Source organism: Lepisosteus oculatus, chromosome 20 (assembly GCF_040954835.1).
Source record: "Lepisosteus oculatus isolate fLepOcu1 chromosome 20, fLepOcu1.hap2, whole genome shotgun sequence".
In the NCBI taxonomy this organism is placed as follows: domain Eukaryota; kingdom Metazoa; phylum Chordata; class Actinopteri; order Semionotiformes; family Lepisosteidae; genus Lepisosteus; species Lepisosteus oculatus.
In genome coordinates, this window is record NC_090715.1 from 4,041,095 (window position 1) to 4,056,607 (window position 15,513).

Sequence of the window (15,513 nt, forward strand, 5' to 3'; positions counted from 1 at the left end):
GATTTTACTTTCTTTTAGGTTGACCTTATTTACAGGTAAAACATCTTTGATTACAGCAGTGGCTGTGGCCCGAAGCCTTCCCCAGGTGCACTCCCCAGGTAGGAAGCTCGTCATCTTATATATAACAAGGAACAAGTTAAGGTTCATTCCATGCTGAAAAGAGAAGAAAAGAAACACAAAGTTTCGGCTGTGGAGCCTTCTTCGGGTGTGAAGGCTCCACAGCCGAAACGTTCTGTTTCTTTTCTTCTATTTTCAGCATGGAATAAACCTGTACTTGTTCCTTTGCAGCCTACACATGCTAACGCAGCTCCCCACTTGAACTATATAGAACAAGGTTACATCTTACTTTGCAAGGGTAGTATAGTGACAGTGTTTTGGGATTTGATATTTACCCCTAAAAGAGAATTAAAAATGTATATAAGTATAACGTGTGTACTTCATTCCTTAAATTCTGTGCTATGCAGCTATATTTTTTAAGTGTATAGGCACAGGGTAAAGAGAAACATTCAGAGAACGTGATTCTAATTTTTAGTGTGACGGGGAGACGTATCCGGCTGGTAAGGTGGTTAGTACTGGCTCCACACAGCTCTAAGTGTTTGGGCTTGATTCAGGTCTGCGGTCCTTCTGTGTGGAGTCTGCATGTTATTTCCCCAGTGCCCGTGTGGGTTTAGCTGGGCGTACCCTGAATCAGAGTACACTGTAGTCCCACCTTGCGCCTGCTGTGTCAGTCTCCAGCTCTGTGGCTCGGTGATAAAGAAAATCAAACTGAAAAACGATAGGAGCATAGTGGTCTTGGGGAACCCGAAATGTTTTTTTTTACTTTTAAATATGACAATTCAACCATTGCTATGTTGTTTTAGTTTCTAAGAAAACCCAATTAACTACGACCATTAATCTTTTGGTATTTTTACTCAAAATTAGAATGCAAGCAACGCCATTTCGGCTCCTAAAGGGAATGGTTAGCCTTTAGAAAAGCACCTTGTTGAGCCAAAATGACGGCCACAAGGGTGACAGTTTCTTCGAATGAAACGCGAGTGGTTGCTAAGGAGCTTTGCTCGGTATCCAGGAAGTGAGATCACTACGAGATCGTACGGTTGTGTTTCTTTGGTCGAAAAAAGCCGAGGACTCCTCAAAAAACTTTTCTAAAAAAAATGAGGCAAAGCGCTACGTAAAAACACCGTTTCGAAGAAGGACAACAAGAAACTGAGTTTGACCTGTGTTGTGCAATGCAGGAGTCGAGCTTTGAATTTTGCCGCAGGCCACTCTGAAGTTTACTCAATGTGTTGTTCATAGGCTGGAAGGGACGGAAGAAGAAATACAAGATTTGTGAAAAAAGAGGAAAAAAATGGAGTGTACAAGTAACAGGGGGGTAGGGAGGTCGGCTTCAACAAGTTGTGGTGTCCCGACATGTTACACCTTGAACTGCGACAAGTAACAGGGTAGAAGCGGAAAAAAAGAAGGTACGTCGTTATCCGAAATTCCCAATCACGGTTAAAGAAATGGCTTGCTGCGATTGAGCTGAAAAAATAAATGACTTTAAACTTTCATATTGCTGCTCAAAACAGCATTAAACAGCTTCTCCGCATGAAAACAAGATCGGCCTTCGCGCAACGTGCGAATCGGGGTTGTTGGAAAAACACCCCTGGCGACTTTCCGTCTGAATAAAGCGCTGTGGATCAGTATCCCCGGGTCATATGGCCTAGACTAGCCTCCATCGTCTGCTTGCTCACTGGCGATAGTGTTGTTGTTCGGAGCAATAACGCTGACCGTAACTGCGCCGAATATTTCCAGCATCCTTGTACTGACCGCAGTAATAACGCGTCGTAACGGTGTTGTGCCGCGAGTTGTCTGTCCGCCCCTGACGCGTCTTTGCGCCGCTAAAGTGTGTAGTCAGGTTAGATCGAGACCGTTACTGCACACACACACAAAAAAAAAGTTACAGGAAAGTGCAATGGTATATTGGTTTCGCGAAGGGTCAGCAAATTCCGTGTGCAACTCTACCTGCACCGTTTCTGTAAAACGGAGAAAGAAAAACAGCCTAGGGGTGTGGGGTTCTTCCCATGCTCTGGAGTGATACAGTAGTTATTCGGGCTGTGATCAAGTGTCTCCGGCAAGACCGTGCCTCGCTGCCGGGAGGAGTGGGGGTCGAGCCTGTGCTGCCCTGCCCGGCTCCGTGTTGACAGCCCTGGCCGCGGCATCGCCGCTCAGCTGCCCGGCTGGGCTCTTGACGGTCCGTGAAGGACTGTCATACGGGGGCTGTGCGCAATATTTTGATTTCAGAATTTCCTCCCCAGAGGGACACCGGAGCTTTGTGAGTGAAGTGCCACATTCTTCCTCTTTCTGATCGGTGCAGGCTGGGGTTTCTTTCACGCTGTCGGGGTTGCTCAGCCTCGGTGTTTGTGCCACGGTAGTTTCCTTTTGTTTCTTTCATGCAAAACACAAGCAGATTTGAGAATTTGATATTTTTTGGGGTATTATTCAATGTGCATGTGTCAGTTTTCTGTAGTTTTATGAGTAGGGAGCGCTACAGAAGGTCATTCTTGCCTTCTGCCATAAGACTGTACAACACATTCACTGTGTCTGGGCAGGGGCAACACGTGTTGACGTGTTTTTGGACTAAACATAAAACTTTGCTTACATCTGTTTTTTTTTCCTGTTTACAACTGTGTTTTGTACAATATATGCTAGGGATTTGTGCAATATATTTATAATGTCCAATAGAGCCTTTTGTGTACTGTACTTTCGGGTCTGGTTTTGGATATTTTGTACTGTGAGCAACTCTGTATAATCCATTTTTTACTTTTACTGCACTTCTCACTGACTGTACTGAGTGTATTGTATGTATTGTATTGTTGTCTTATTGTAGCATTCCGTTACACTGTGCTAAGCTGCTGTTGCACTGCAATTAACCTCACAGGATCAATAAAGTATCTAGAAACAGAACTTCATGTGTGAAGGAGCAGGTAACAGGAATTGCACACTGAAATGTAGAAAAGGAAAATACATTCTGGCTGTTGCACCTTATTCAGGTGTGTGAAGAAGCCCTTTTTTCTTCTAATTCAGTGTGGAATTAAACCCTTCTCGTTCCATCGCAGGCTTTAATTATGCGGGAGCCAGACATATCCCTTTCCTATCCTTTTGTACAGTTTTTCTACAAAGAAAAATGATGCTCAAGACAGTGTTTATAAAGAAATATACCGTTTTTCCATTGTTTGAAAACCTTTCCTATGGCCACAGAGAACGCATGAATGACTTATGTTTTTGTCCCTTCAGATAATCAATCAGTTCACCGAGAAGGCAAACGGAAAAATCTGCTTAAACTGTCTGACGCAGAGTGGCAGTAGGCTATTCTGCAATTGCCACATTTTTGAAGAAAAATAGTTAATCGTTTCTCAGAAAGGGAGTTCTTTTTCATGATGGATGAGTAGTTTTGTGATTTCTACGAGCTGCCACAGGCACGGGAGTCTGCTCTGGGGCTCTCCAGTGTCTGTAAAATCCCCCCAAGAAGAAAATCAAGTGTCAGGCTGGAGCAGAAAATAGGAAAAAAGTACCAGAAAAGAGAAGGAATAGTGTGCTGGATTCGTCTTTTTAATTTAAATGACATTTTCCCATTTTACACTGAAGGAAAACACTCTGAGTCCACCAAGGTTTTTTTTTCTTTCACTACTAGATATATGTGATTTGGGTTGTCTTATGATGTCGTAATGTACTTTCTGCATTGTGTGGGGTCATCTGCTGTACTGTGATTGTCCCAAGATGTCTTGGCATTTAGGCTACTTAAAAAACAAGGTAGAAATGATTAAGTAGAGAGTGCTTCAATGCTGAACAGTGAAAAAAGAGAAACCATTCCAGTTGTAGAGAGATCTTGAAGTATATGAAGGCTCCATTGCTGGAAGGTTTTTTTTTTCTTTGTACATTTTGAGTGGAATTAAACTGTACTTGTTTCAGTGAAGCTCCCACTCTAAACCATTGATGGATTGTGCTGTTTTTTTAGACTAATAGGAATAAAAAGAACCACATGGCCGGGAGAGTTGATAATCTTGTGTTTCCGTCTTCTTTCAGGTTTTTTGTTTTACAAGCTTCCCTTAAAAAAAAAAAAACAGCAAGAAACGCAGTTGCTCGGCCACGACAGTAGGGACTCGGAAGATGACCGAGAGAGGATGATGCCCGCTGGGACTGGGGGCAGGATTGTGACATGATGGGCTGTGGGACGAGCAAGGTACTTCCTGAGCCGCCCAAAGACGTCCAGCTCGATCTGGTCAAGAAGGTGGAGTCCTTCGTGGGCCAGAAAACGGACAAGTACGAGCACTTCATTAAGGACCGTGGCAGCGGGGGCAAAGCTGGGGAGAAGGTGGGCTCCCCTTCCCCTACTCAGGCTGTGCCCCACCCTTGCAGCCCGGCAGGGGGGGTCCCCCATGGCCACCAGGACCCCAGTGACCCCCGGAGGAACAAGGTGGCGAAATACCGGGCCAAGTTTGACCCGCGGGTGACGGCCAAGTACGACATCAAGGCCCTGATCGGGCGGGGCAGCTTCAGCAGGGTGGTGCGGGTGGAGCACAGGAGCACCAAGCAGCCCTACGCCATCAAGATGATCGAGACCAAGTACCGGGAGGGGCGGGAGGTGTGCGAGTCGGAGCTCAATGTGCTGCGCCGGGTGAGGCACACCAACATCATCCAGCTGATCGAGGTCTTCGAGACGCAGGAGCGGGTCTACATGGTGATGGAGCTGGCCACCGGCGGCGAGCTCTTCGACCGCATCATCGCCAAGGGCTCCTTCACCGAGAGGGACGCCACGCGGGTGCTGCAGATGGTCCTGGACGGGGTGAAGTACCTGCACACCCTGGGGATCACCCACCGCGACCTGAAGCCCGAGAACCTCCTGTACTACCACCCCGGGACCGACTCCAAAATCATGATCACGGACTTCGGCCTGGCCAGCACCCGCAAGAAGGGGGACGAGTGCCTCATGAAGACCACCTGCGGCACTCCCGAGTACATCGCCCCCGAGATCCTGGTGCGCAAGCCGTACTCGAACGCTGTGGACATGTGGGCGCTGGGGGTGATCTCCTACATCCTCCTTAGCGGCACCATGCCTTTCGAAGACGAAAACAGGACGCGGTTGTACCGGCAGATACTGAAGGGAAAATACAGCTACTCAGGGGAGGTAAGCACCACTCTTCTTCTCGGTGCGATTTTAATTTTCCCCCGGCTTTCAGAAATCATTGGTTAAGCCCTCTGCTTAAATTCAAGGAGAAAGAGATCAAAATGGAGGCGGCAGTTCAGCTTTCTTTGAGTCTGGGGCATTTCATTCTGTGGGTTATAAAGCTAATAATCGTGACGTCTCCCCGTGTCAGCGCTTCGATTCTTATTAACCAGTGTCATCTGTTTTCTCCACTGTTTGGTGGTTGAATCTGACGGTGTACAAGGTTACCATGGCAGCAGGTTCAGCAGTTCAGGACCTTGTGTAATCATTCCTGAGGTGATCAGCCCAGCTCACTTTTAAATTGCTGTTGGGTATTTGAAACGCCTAGTTAAATATGTAAGATATGTTTTTTTAAAGTGCATTGCTGATGGCCTGTCTTCCTTCAAGAACTGGCTAGAGCGATGAGCTACTAGTGTCTAAGCAAGCTTATGGGCTAAATAGCCTGCTTTTGTTTGTAACCTTTCTAATGTATTTCCATCCATCCAGTTTCACAAATGTTGCTCGTTCCTGGTGAGGATAGAGGCTCTTATAAAAAAAACACAAAAAAATCTGACCCATTTTCTCACCCCCTGCAGTTTTCTGTCCTACTCTTGATTTTTTAAGATGTGAACGATGGGGCTCCAGTAACTGTGTCCCACTGTGTCTGTGTTGTCATCTTCTATTGAGTGAACAAGCTCACCCTGCAGTGTGTTCCTCCAGGCAGACTGACTGTGCAAGTGGCATTTGTGCTTTTCTGAATATCTCTAGCCAAGGTATATGTGGCCTACGTGTGCTCTGAACTTCACCTGTGAAACTCCATATCCAGATAAGAAAAGATCTGATGATGTCGGCGAAATCCATCTGATGCACGAACCGCTCTGTGTTCAGATCTTCATGATCATAAAGTAGTCAACCTTGGTTACAGAACAGCTTATTTGTAGGATTGCTGCAGTCTGTACTTTCAGTAGGGAGCAGCAGTGTCCAGCTATCTGTGGGGTCAGTCTGTTTAGTTGAATCTGATTGCAGGAGTATTGCTGACTGCAGGAAAGAAAAATGTTTTTTCAAGTATGTTTAGTATGTTTCTAGTTACCAGTCTCAAGGATTTGCCCATGCAACTGGAATTAAAACTGCTGTTGTACAAGAGAGAAAAGGACAAGTTGTTTTTTTATTCAGAAGCTCGTCTCTTGATGTTTTCAAAGCATTTGAAGTGATTGTGTCCTATGAAGACAGAGTTTCCAGATTTTCCTTGATGAAAGAAAATAAAGAAAATCCTGCCAGTATCACTATTAGTTAGTGAGATGAAATGGTCTGACATAGTTGTCGGATGTCAGTTTTGACACTTCGCTGCTATAGCTTTTAAGTGTTAAAATGATACATTCTGTGTTACTTTGAAGGATGACCTGGTCTTTCCAATCTTGTTAAATTGGTTTGGGGAGAGCGGTCCGAACGCAATCCAATTGGTCTTCCTGCTGATCCGCTAATAGCATGTGGGATAGAATCTATTCAAGTTGTAAGGATGAGAAAGATTGTTCTGTGTTAACAGTCTGTGTCTCACGAGAAGGTGAGCGTGTGTGGAGGAGCAGGGCAAAAAAACTGGCAGAGAAGTATGAACTAGAAACAAAACTCTTGTCGTTTTCAACAGCCTTGCTTTGATCTTGTGAAAGTACATGCTCTGTAATGTAACTGACTTGAGTCTCGGATTGCACATGTTGAATATTCAATGCCTTAGCCTCTGGCTCCAGCACGTCCCTGGTACTTGGGATAATTGTGGATTCAGAATCTGTACGCCTTTTGCCATCTGAGAAAATACGGCAAAGACTTTGGATTCATGTGGAGTATGAATGAAGAGGCGGAAAAATTCAATAATAAAACAGTTACTGTATATGTTTGTATGCATAACATAATCACATTGCCTTGTTTGTTTTTGGGAAGAAGTAAAAGATGCAACACTTCCACAGCAAGTTTGACATTTTCCAGAGATTTATGTCATCGTTCACCTTTCAGACTGTTTAATCTTGAGCAGTTCTATCAGAAGTAAGACCTCTCCAGCAGTCTGAAATATTGAATAATAGGATTTATTTTCTTGGATGTGGAGTGCTTTTGACTGGAAATCTATTTTGTTGGTGTGATTTCTCTCATTTTCAGTAGGGGAAAGAATACACAATACTGTGTATTGATGAATGGTGTATTTGTCAAAGGCCACATAAAACTCTGATCGATTCTATACACTGGAAACGTCACACAAAATCGATCCTGTGGGTTGAAAGCATCCTCAACCCAGGAAAGGGGTAAGGCATTTTGGATGGTCTCTAGAGATGTTCAAGAATTCTGAACATATGTAAATTAATCTCCTCAGTGATTAAAACGATTAACCCGGAAATATCTGATATGTGACGTTTTTCAACATTAACAGTTGGAGTTTTATGTCCTGCATGTATTTGTGCTTTTGTGATTGACTACAGGTAGTGCTTTCTCAGACACCGGTTTGTGTTCATTCTGAATCAGTTTCCAAAACTTTCACTTTTCAAGAAGCTCAAAAATGCATCATGCGAGGATGTGCATCTGAAGACAGTGGAAAGAGTGAAGAACCAAAAGCAAAGTTCACTGCCTGCAGAGAGGAATAAAGGAACATGAGTAAGGCCATTGAGTATTAGTGTGTGAGTCAGTGTCCTCTGGATCACGTATGTTTTCAGAGCCTTTATCCCTGACGGTAGGTGACCTCAGTGAAGATGCAGGACAAGTCTGTGGTGTATCATGAGTCAGATTTGTCACAGACTTTCATGTTTTCATCAAAAAGGAGAGGAAAGGAAATTCAGGTTTAAACCATATACTGCATTAAGGAATAACTAGAGATTCATCTTAAAAAAATAAAAAGCAACATCAGTTTTAAGTAGGAGGAACACATCAAGAAGCTTTCAATATAGTTCAGTATTTTGTTTTTAATAAAAAGGGATTTTATTTTTTCCAGTGGTAATTTAGAGGACATGGGGGCAGGTGGATTGAGCAATCCGATCAGATTTTCAGGGGGTTTGAAGGAGATGACCGTATCGCCTGTGCAGTACCCCAGCATGACTGTGCAGAGCTGGATGACTTCCAAGGGTTGTGAACTGCTGGGTTCTTGACCTTTGCGTTTCTCTTCCTGGCATTTAAAGGGGGGATGTGTTGCTCTGTGATGTGGCGTAGTGGGACTGAGCAGTGAGGAGCGCTCCGGTGTTGCCTCGTTTCTCGAGCAGCTGTGCAGAGCGCATCTTCCAGGCCAAGTGTCTTCACCTCGCTGGTGCAGCTGGATGCTTGAACTCGAGCCTCTTGCGTGCTCTGCTGGCTCCGTCATCCTGTTGCACCTACTCGGAGGCGGCCCTGGTGGAAAGACTCTCAGTACCTACTAGAAATTGGAATGTTGTATTTTTTAATGCAGAATGCGAACACGTATTAACGTGTGACTAAGAGGGAATCAACATTTTGCAAGCAATCTCTGATGGAAGTGTCTTCACACTGCTTATATAAAGGGCTTTGGAAGGTAGCTGAAATGGAGTGGCTGGCGTTTTAGGAGTTTTTAATTCTATTTAATCTGCCGAGTCATAATCTGTCAGTCCCCCAGGAAGCTAGAAACAGTGCTCGTTATAATGATTGCTCCTGGCTTGCGCTCTGCGGCAATTGATATAGCTATAATGTGAAAATCAAGCATTATGTCCTGCTCTTTTGGGAGAAGCCTGCAGTTTGTTTAAGGGCAGTATGAAACTGGCTCACTTCCAGCATATTACATCCCATAATTAATCATTTATTAGCAATTCTAAGTTGTTCATGACATATGGTAGTTTTATCACTCATAGGTTTTTATGTGTAAATGACAAAATTGTTCTATTAGGTTGTTTTAATGGATGAGTGCAGTGCACTTTAATCTGTTTTTAAGTCAATAAAGTGTCACAGAGATGTCCTATGTACCATTCAAGCCTGTCTAAAAAAACTGTTAAAGGAACAGGCTTATGTCTACAAGCCCTATTGCAGTTTTGTCAAAATAGTCATCATAATTTGTTCATCAAAATTTGCCTTCATAATTAATTTAAAGATGGTCCAGGTACAGTGTTAGAATGTTTATTATAAGATGTGTTTTTTATTTATTTTCTTGTAGATAAGATTGAATGGACTGGCCAGAAGTGCGAATTACTTCTAAACTTGGTCTGTTTCCACTGTAGTTATTTACAGCCATCAGTGTCCTGATGCATGTCTGATGTCCACCAAACAGCATGGGTGTTCATCTGCAAATACTTTCCTGTTTTGGATCTTGGAAGTTTACAAAAAGCAGACATTATTTTTTGTGTTGTTCTGTCTGGTACTGAATTATTTTCAGCTTCTTAAGACTGTGGAAAGACCATTCCATTGAACTGAGACTTGTTTAAGTTTCAGCCCAGTCTTGTCACTTGTCACAATCCTCATGAAGCACACAGCTCATTAATTGCAATCCAGCTCAGAGAAACACTGCAGCCATTTTTTGGTTTAAGTGTTGTGAATTTTTCACCTTTTGCCTGAGGCAGTGAAATAGTATGTGTTGTGGGTATAGGGCTTGAGGTCTCTAGCTTTACAGGGCTTAAGTGCACACAGTGCAAGTGAGAGTTTTGTGAGGTTGTTGTAGTATTAAGTCAGAGGTATTTTATCCTAAATACAGCATCATAATAGCTTAAATATTTTTTTCTGTGCCCCCCTTCTAATGTGGAACTGTCTTAAGAGCAGGGCTTAGGTAATGCAACTAGTTCAGGTTGGGAGCTGCGTCAGCATGCATTGGCTGCAAAGGAACAAGTAAAGGTTTATTCAATGCTGAAAGGAGAAGAACGAAAGCACAACGTTTCGGCTCTGCAGCTTTTTTCGAGTGTAAGAAAGATAGGGCAGTCAGCAAAGATGGTAAACCCAATAGTAAAGTAATAACAAAGTAATGAACCTATTACTTGTTCTTTAGTGTTTGCAGTTCTCATTAGTTATATGTGTAGCTAAAATAATATTCTGAAGGCCATTCTTTAACTTGTTTTCCAGAATATTGTCTAGATTGAGGGTGTAATCTTCTGAAGGATTAGGAGCAGTTGTAAATTATTGATGAATTAAGTCATTCATTTAATTGATTTTTGCTTTAAGTGAATCAATTTTTGGTCTCAACGATCATCTTGGGTCCTGTTAGTGTGACGTGTAGCAGTAGGGAGAGACAGCAGAAAGGAAGAAACGCGTCTCCAGTTTGGCTCCCTGTTTCCGGACCCCCCCCCCCGCTGTATCTCCCCCCTGCAGAAAACCCGTGTAGCTATGCTACCGGGCTGGGGATGCTCCCAAGCCCCTCTACCCTGCTTTAGGAATCTTTCTCAATGGCTATTCTGGACACCTCTGGTCTAGGCTTTTCCACTAAAAATAAAAAATGGTTAACCCTCTCTGAGAAAAGCAACAGGGCGATCCAGGAAACAGCAGTCTGAAGTACAGTTCCTCTGCAGCCGGTTGTTTTGTTGCCCTTTGCTGCCCTCTAGTGACGATGTTCTCCAGATTGAGCTCTGTGGTCTCTTCATGTACTGTAGGACATTTTGATTTTGAATGACTTGTTCTCTGGCTATTTGGAAATATGTGTCAAGATGCACTCCGCTGATATCCTGTAGCACTGCGGCGTTTGCTCAGAGTTGTGCTCATCTGAAGGAGCAGAGCATGACAGCGCTGAGTAATAGTGGGGAGATTCTTCCTGTCTGTGGGGGGAGTGTAAAGAGGGGGACATCCTGTGAACTTGTCCGCCACTTTTGGATTCCCACCAGTGTTTTCTGTCTTTGTCCTTCTCTCTGTCCCCCCCCACCCCCCCCAGCCCTGGCCGAGCGTGTCCAACCTGGCCAAGGACTTCATCGACCGCGTGCTGACCGTGGACCCCGGCGAGCGCATGACGGCGGGCCAGGCCCTGAAGCACCCCTGGATCGTCAGCATGGCCGCCTCCTCCTCCATGAAGAACCTGCACCGCTCCATCTCCCAGAACCTCCTCAAGAGGGCATCCTCGCGCTGCCAGAGCACCAAGTCCGCCCAGTCCACGCGCTCCAGCCGCTCCACCAGGTCCAACAAGTCGCGCCGGGTCCGGGAGCGGGAGCTGCGCGAGCTGAACCTGCGGTACCAGCAGCAGTACAACGGCTGAGGCCCGGCCACAGCCCCGCTGCTGCCCTGACACGGCAAGGAACCCAGCGCAACGCCCTCTTCTCTCCTCCCCTTCCCACTCTTTTCTACCCTCTAATATTTATTTATTGAGATTTTCTCTAAAGTCTTTTGGCTTCCGGAACCTGAAGGATCTGTTGAACAGAATTCCACTCAAAAGCCTTGCCACGGATTTGCGTCCGTTTGCGTCGTTCCGCGAATCGCACGCAGATTCCCCGCGGCCTTACTCCGAATCCCCAGGATGAAAGAATCTCGGTCATTCACCTGTAGCTGCATGCAGAACTGTTGAGGATAAATAAAATATGCACAGGAAAAACAAAAGAGCAACTGGAATGTATTAAAACAATGTTATGCCGAAATGTCAGTGTGTTTGTAACGGGAACAAAAAAAACGAAGGTTTAACAAATTCAAAAACAAGATTTCAGGATCAGCAGTATGTAGTCCAATCTTTGTTCTAAACATTTAAATTCCCGTACCTTAATTGTTATTTAATTACAAAGAGCAAAAAAACAATTGGATATTCCGATTGAGAGCTGAATCAGCTATACAATTACAGGTAATCCACCTCAAAACTGCGACAAAAGCTTTGTCTTCAGTAACATGCTTAGTATAGGTGTGTACCAATAGATCCTTTAAGTTAGCAGGATTTAAGTAAAAATTGTAGAGCTCTTGTCTTTTGCACACTGTGCAACACTCTCTTGATCTTAATCTTCAGGGCTAATGATATTTTTAAGTGCTAGAACAAGAGTGTGATGTTTTTAATAGAATAACCAATATCATTAGAAATATTCTGTCTGTAATAAGTCCTCTCCTGTTACTGGATTGTAATCACACGTTTGATGCTATTTGGATAATTGAGGTCACTTTTTATACCTACACAAAGTTTGAGATGTGTTAAAGCTGTGCAAAAAATAGTGTGCCATCCAAAAATAAACATTTGTTTTTTTTTGGATTAGTTGGGTATCTCCAATATGAACTATAATCAGTTTTTTATTGTGCACATTTTTTCAACTTTTTAAAATGAAATTAACTTGGACTAAAGACCTTGTCACTGTCCTGCAAGTGTAAAAACAGGGTTTGCAGTGTATTAAATGCCACTCAGCACCTTCCATTCCTTATAGTCCAGTGGTTCCCAGTCCTGGTAGGACCTCTGTCTGCTGTTTTTTCATTCCATCTGAGCTGTACAGTAGATCATCACTGCTAATTGATTCTTTTAATTGATCTGCTTGGTTATGCAGGGTTCCTGTTCTTCAGGTCTCCTGAAGTTTCTTACCCTTTTTATTTCTGTCTGTTTTGCGGAGACTGGTACAGTATCGATTATAAATCCCATTCAAGGTTTTAAGTCCTGAAAATACGTATTTAAAAATTAGACCCAAACATAACATTGGAAATCTACTAACCAGTGATTAAGAACTTTGCTAGAGCAAAGCTGAGCAAGCAGAAGTCCCCCAAGACCAGGGTTGGAAACCTCTTCTATATAATATAGTTACCCTGTGGACAAAGTGACACTCAAGGTCAAACAGCAAGACTTTGACTGTGATGACATGTTTCATATTGTCTCTGCCTTTTCTGTTTTTCAACATTGACAAAAGCAACTGTGGCAAAACCCCTGTTTTTTTTTAGGTATTTTACATGAAGCTGTTGGAAACTAAGTCTCTGTAATAGGTGGATATTTATTGTTGGCTATTGCATGCTGAGCCATTTGGCTGCATAAGATTCACATTCTTGTGAATGCTACAAAGACCCTGTTGTCTTGTATTTGAAATCAAAAAACTTCAGATGGTCAGGTGAGATTAAACAGAACTGAAGTAGCAATTTCTTTGTAGAAGCCAAATACCATCAGCTATTGAAATGTGACGTTGCCTTTTTTTGTGGTTCTTCACTGGCAAAAGCTTTCTATTGAATTACAGTTCTGACTACTGTAAAAGTACCATTCATCTTGCCCAGAATAAATGCTGAATGTGGTGCATGGCCTGTCATACACTTTACAAATTCAACCAAATACTTCCTATAAAGTGCAGAGTTCTGCCTTCACATTGGTTCCTTATGTTATCTCAAAGGAAAAAGAAAATAAGGCAAATCAGAAAATGGATGCCTAAGTCTGATAGTATTTTCTTTTAATTATTTTATATGCCAGTATTATCTTTTCTTGGTTGAAAATGTATAGCATTGCGACTTTGGAGAATTATTTATTTTAAACAATATTTGAGATCCTTTAGTAATTTTCTCTTTTCATCTTGCATAATAGCTGCTCATTAAATGTAGAAATTCCAGTTTGGATTCTTATTTAACTAGTTTTTGCGGTAACTTTTGATAATGCTACTAGACAAAAAGAGAAATCAGAACTGCTGTGTTAATGGGCATTCCTGTGAAGTTCAATTGTGCCAAAAAATCCAGTTAGGATGTGTCCATTTCATTACCACTATGCTTCATTCTTAAATATTGCATTGTAGATTATCCAAGCATTGGGATAATTGTTAATTTAGGTAGCAAAATAGACTTTAAAGATGTGTTCTAAATAGGCGTTAGGTATGATCATCAGTCCTTGTTGAATTGCAAAACCTTCCCTTAGCCCAGGTATTCCAACTTCTCCATCATGACTTCAAAGAGTTTTTAGTTGGGTTTGGAGAAATAAGCTACAAATTATGTTTGTCTACATCAGAACTAGCACTCTTGGAAAGGCAGGGAAGGCCCATTCTATTGAAGCTGATTAAAATGACAGTGTTTGCAATGTCATTGTATGAAAGGTGGGGAAAAAAACACTTTTGTCCATTTACACTTTTGTACATTTGTCCTTGATGCAGCAGGTATGAGGAACTAAAGAAAAGTGAATTAATTCCAGTTAAGATCTCCAGTGTCATTATTTTGAAATCAGTTTTAAAGAATGCACCAAAACACATCAGTGTGTTGTTTATTTGGAAAATGTGTTTTTGGCGCTAGAATAAAGTCCCCTAAGCATCTGCTGGATTTTATTCTTCGGTAGGTTGATTTTCATGTACAAGATTTTACCAGAAGATGGGAATAAACTGCAATACTGTTGCGGAGGAGTGACTGTTGTTTTAAAACTTTCAAGGACATTTTATTCCTTTTCTCTTTGTAACTGTTTAATATTATTTTTTTACTGGATTCCCTGTACACTACTCAATTTTTATTTTTTTGTGAGGAGGTGTTTTTTATACTCTTGATTATAGTATTAAAATGTCTTCGTTCTGTTTGAGATGTGAATTTTGAGATACTGGAATTGCTGAATAGCAAATTTTGATCCATTGTAGTCCATGCTGTTGTCAGTCTCAGTGACTAAAATATTAATTGTAATACCAGTGTTTTGTTTTGGCAAGGAGAGTTTTGTACCTGCAGGAGGTCTGCAGTCATTTTTGACCCTAGCACTTTTAAGAGGACCTGTGGATAAAAGAGAATGTCTGGGTCATTTTCTAAATGTTCTTTGTATTTTCTTTTAACGTGTGATAGATATTTGGATGTCACATGGCCTTTTCCCCTCATTTGTTATGATCAAAATAGTTCAGATTATGTAGACAACATAGGACAATAATCATTTTATAATTTACCTTCTTAATTACAACTCATCATAAACTACTTGAATACTGTGTAATCAAAGTAGTTGCCAGCCACTACCCACAATATTAAAGGTCATCAAAGTTCTATTACACATGGTCAAAAGATGATTTAATTGACGCCAATTGAGCTACAGTCAGTTAAAATAATTTTATGTGATGATGACTCATCAGGACTGTCGGATCAGTAGATATGATTCCAAAATATTTAAAATCATTTACGTTTTAGGAATAAGTAAATTCATTTTTTATATTTACTGCTCTTATTGTTTTGACATCTCATATATGGTTTATATAAAAAATCATGCTCAAGTTGTGTTTGGAAAATATACCCATTATTGTACAAAACAAAAACAGCACTGTCTTAAAAGTTTTTTAAAGTATGTTTGTATCTGATGTATTTTTAAGTGTTTTCAGTGTTTATAATGGAGGCTAATAATGAATAGATTTTATTTACTTTTTTAATGAAGAACTGGTTCACTTAGTTCTGTGTATAATGTGCCTACAAAATAAACCATTTAACTTGTCTTATTGTCTCTTATTGCCAGATACATTGTCCTTCCAGATAAAAAACATAGGATACTGAAATACTCGTTGGGC

At 42.0% G+C, this 15,513-nt stretch overlaps 1 protein-coding gene across 2 annotated transcripts; it reads left to right on the top strand.

Annotated features, from left to right (window-relative positions):
• The first annotated feature begins 1,061 nt into the window (after positions 1–1,061).
• Positions 1,062–15,440, top strand: pskh1 (protein serine kinase H1). Of its 2 annotated transcripts, none has more exons than XM_006641399.3 (3): positions 1,062–1,460; positions 4,063–5,164; positions 11,007–15,440. In XM_006641399.3, the coding sequence occupies exons 2-3, from the start codon at positions 4,196–4,198 to the stop codon at positions 11,322–11,324; spliced, it is 1,287 nt and encodes a 428-aa protein (XP_006641462.2). In that variant the 5' UTR covers positions 1,062–1,460; positions 4,063–4,195; the 3' UTR covers positions 11,325–15,440. The 2 variants fall into 2 exon arrangements, with proteins under 2 accessions (XP_006641462.2, XP_069037325.1); XM_069181224.1 differs by lacking the exon at positions 1,062–1,460 and adding an exon at positions 1,515–1,894.
• The last annotated feature ends 73 nt before the right edge of the window (positions 15,441–15,513 follow it).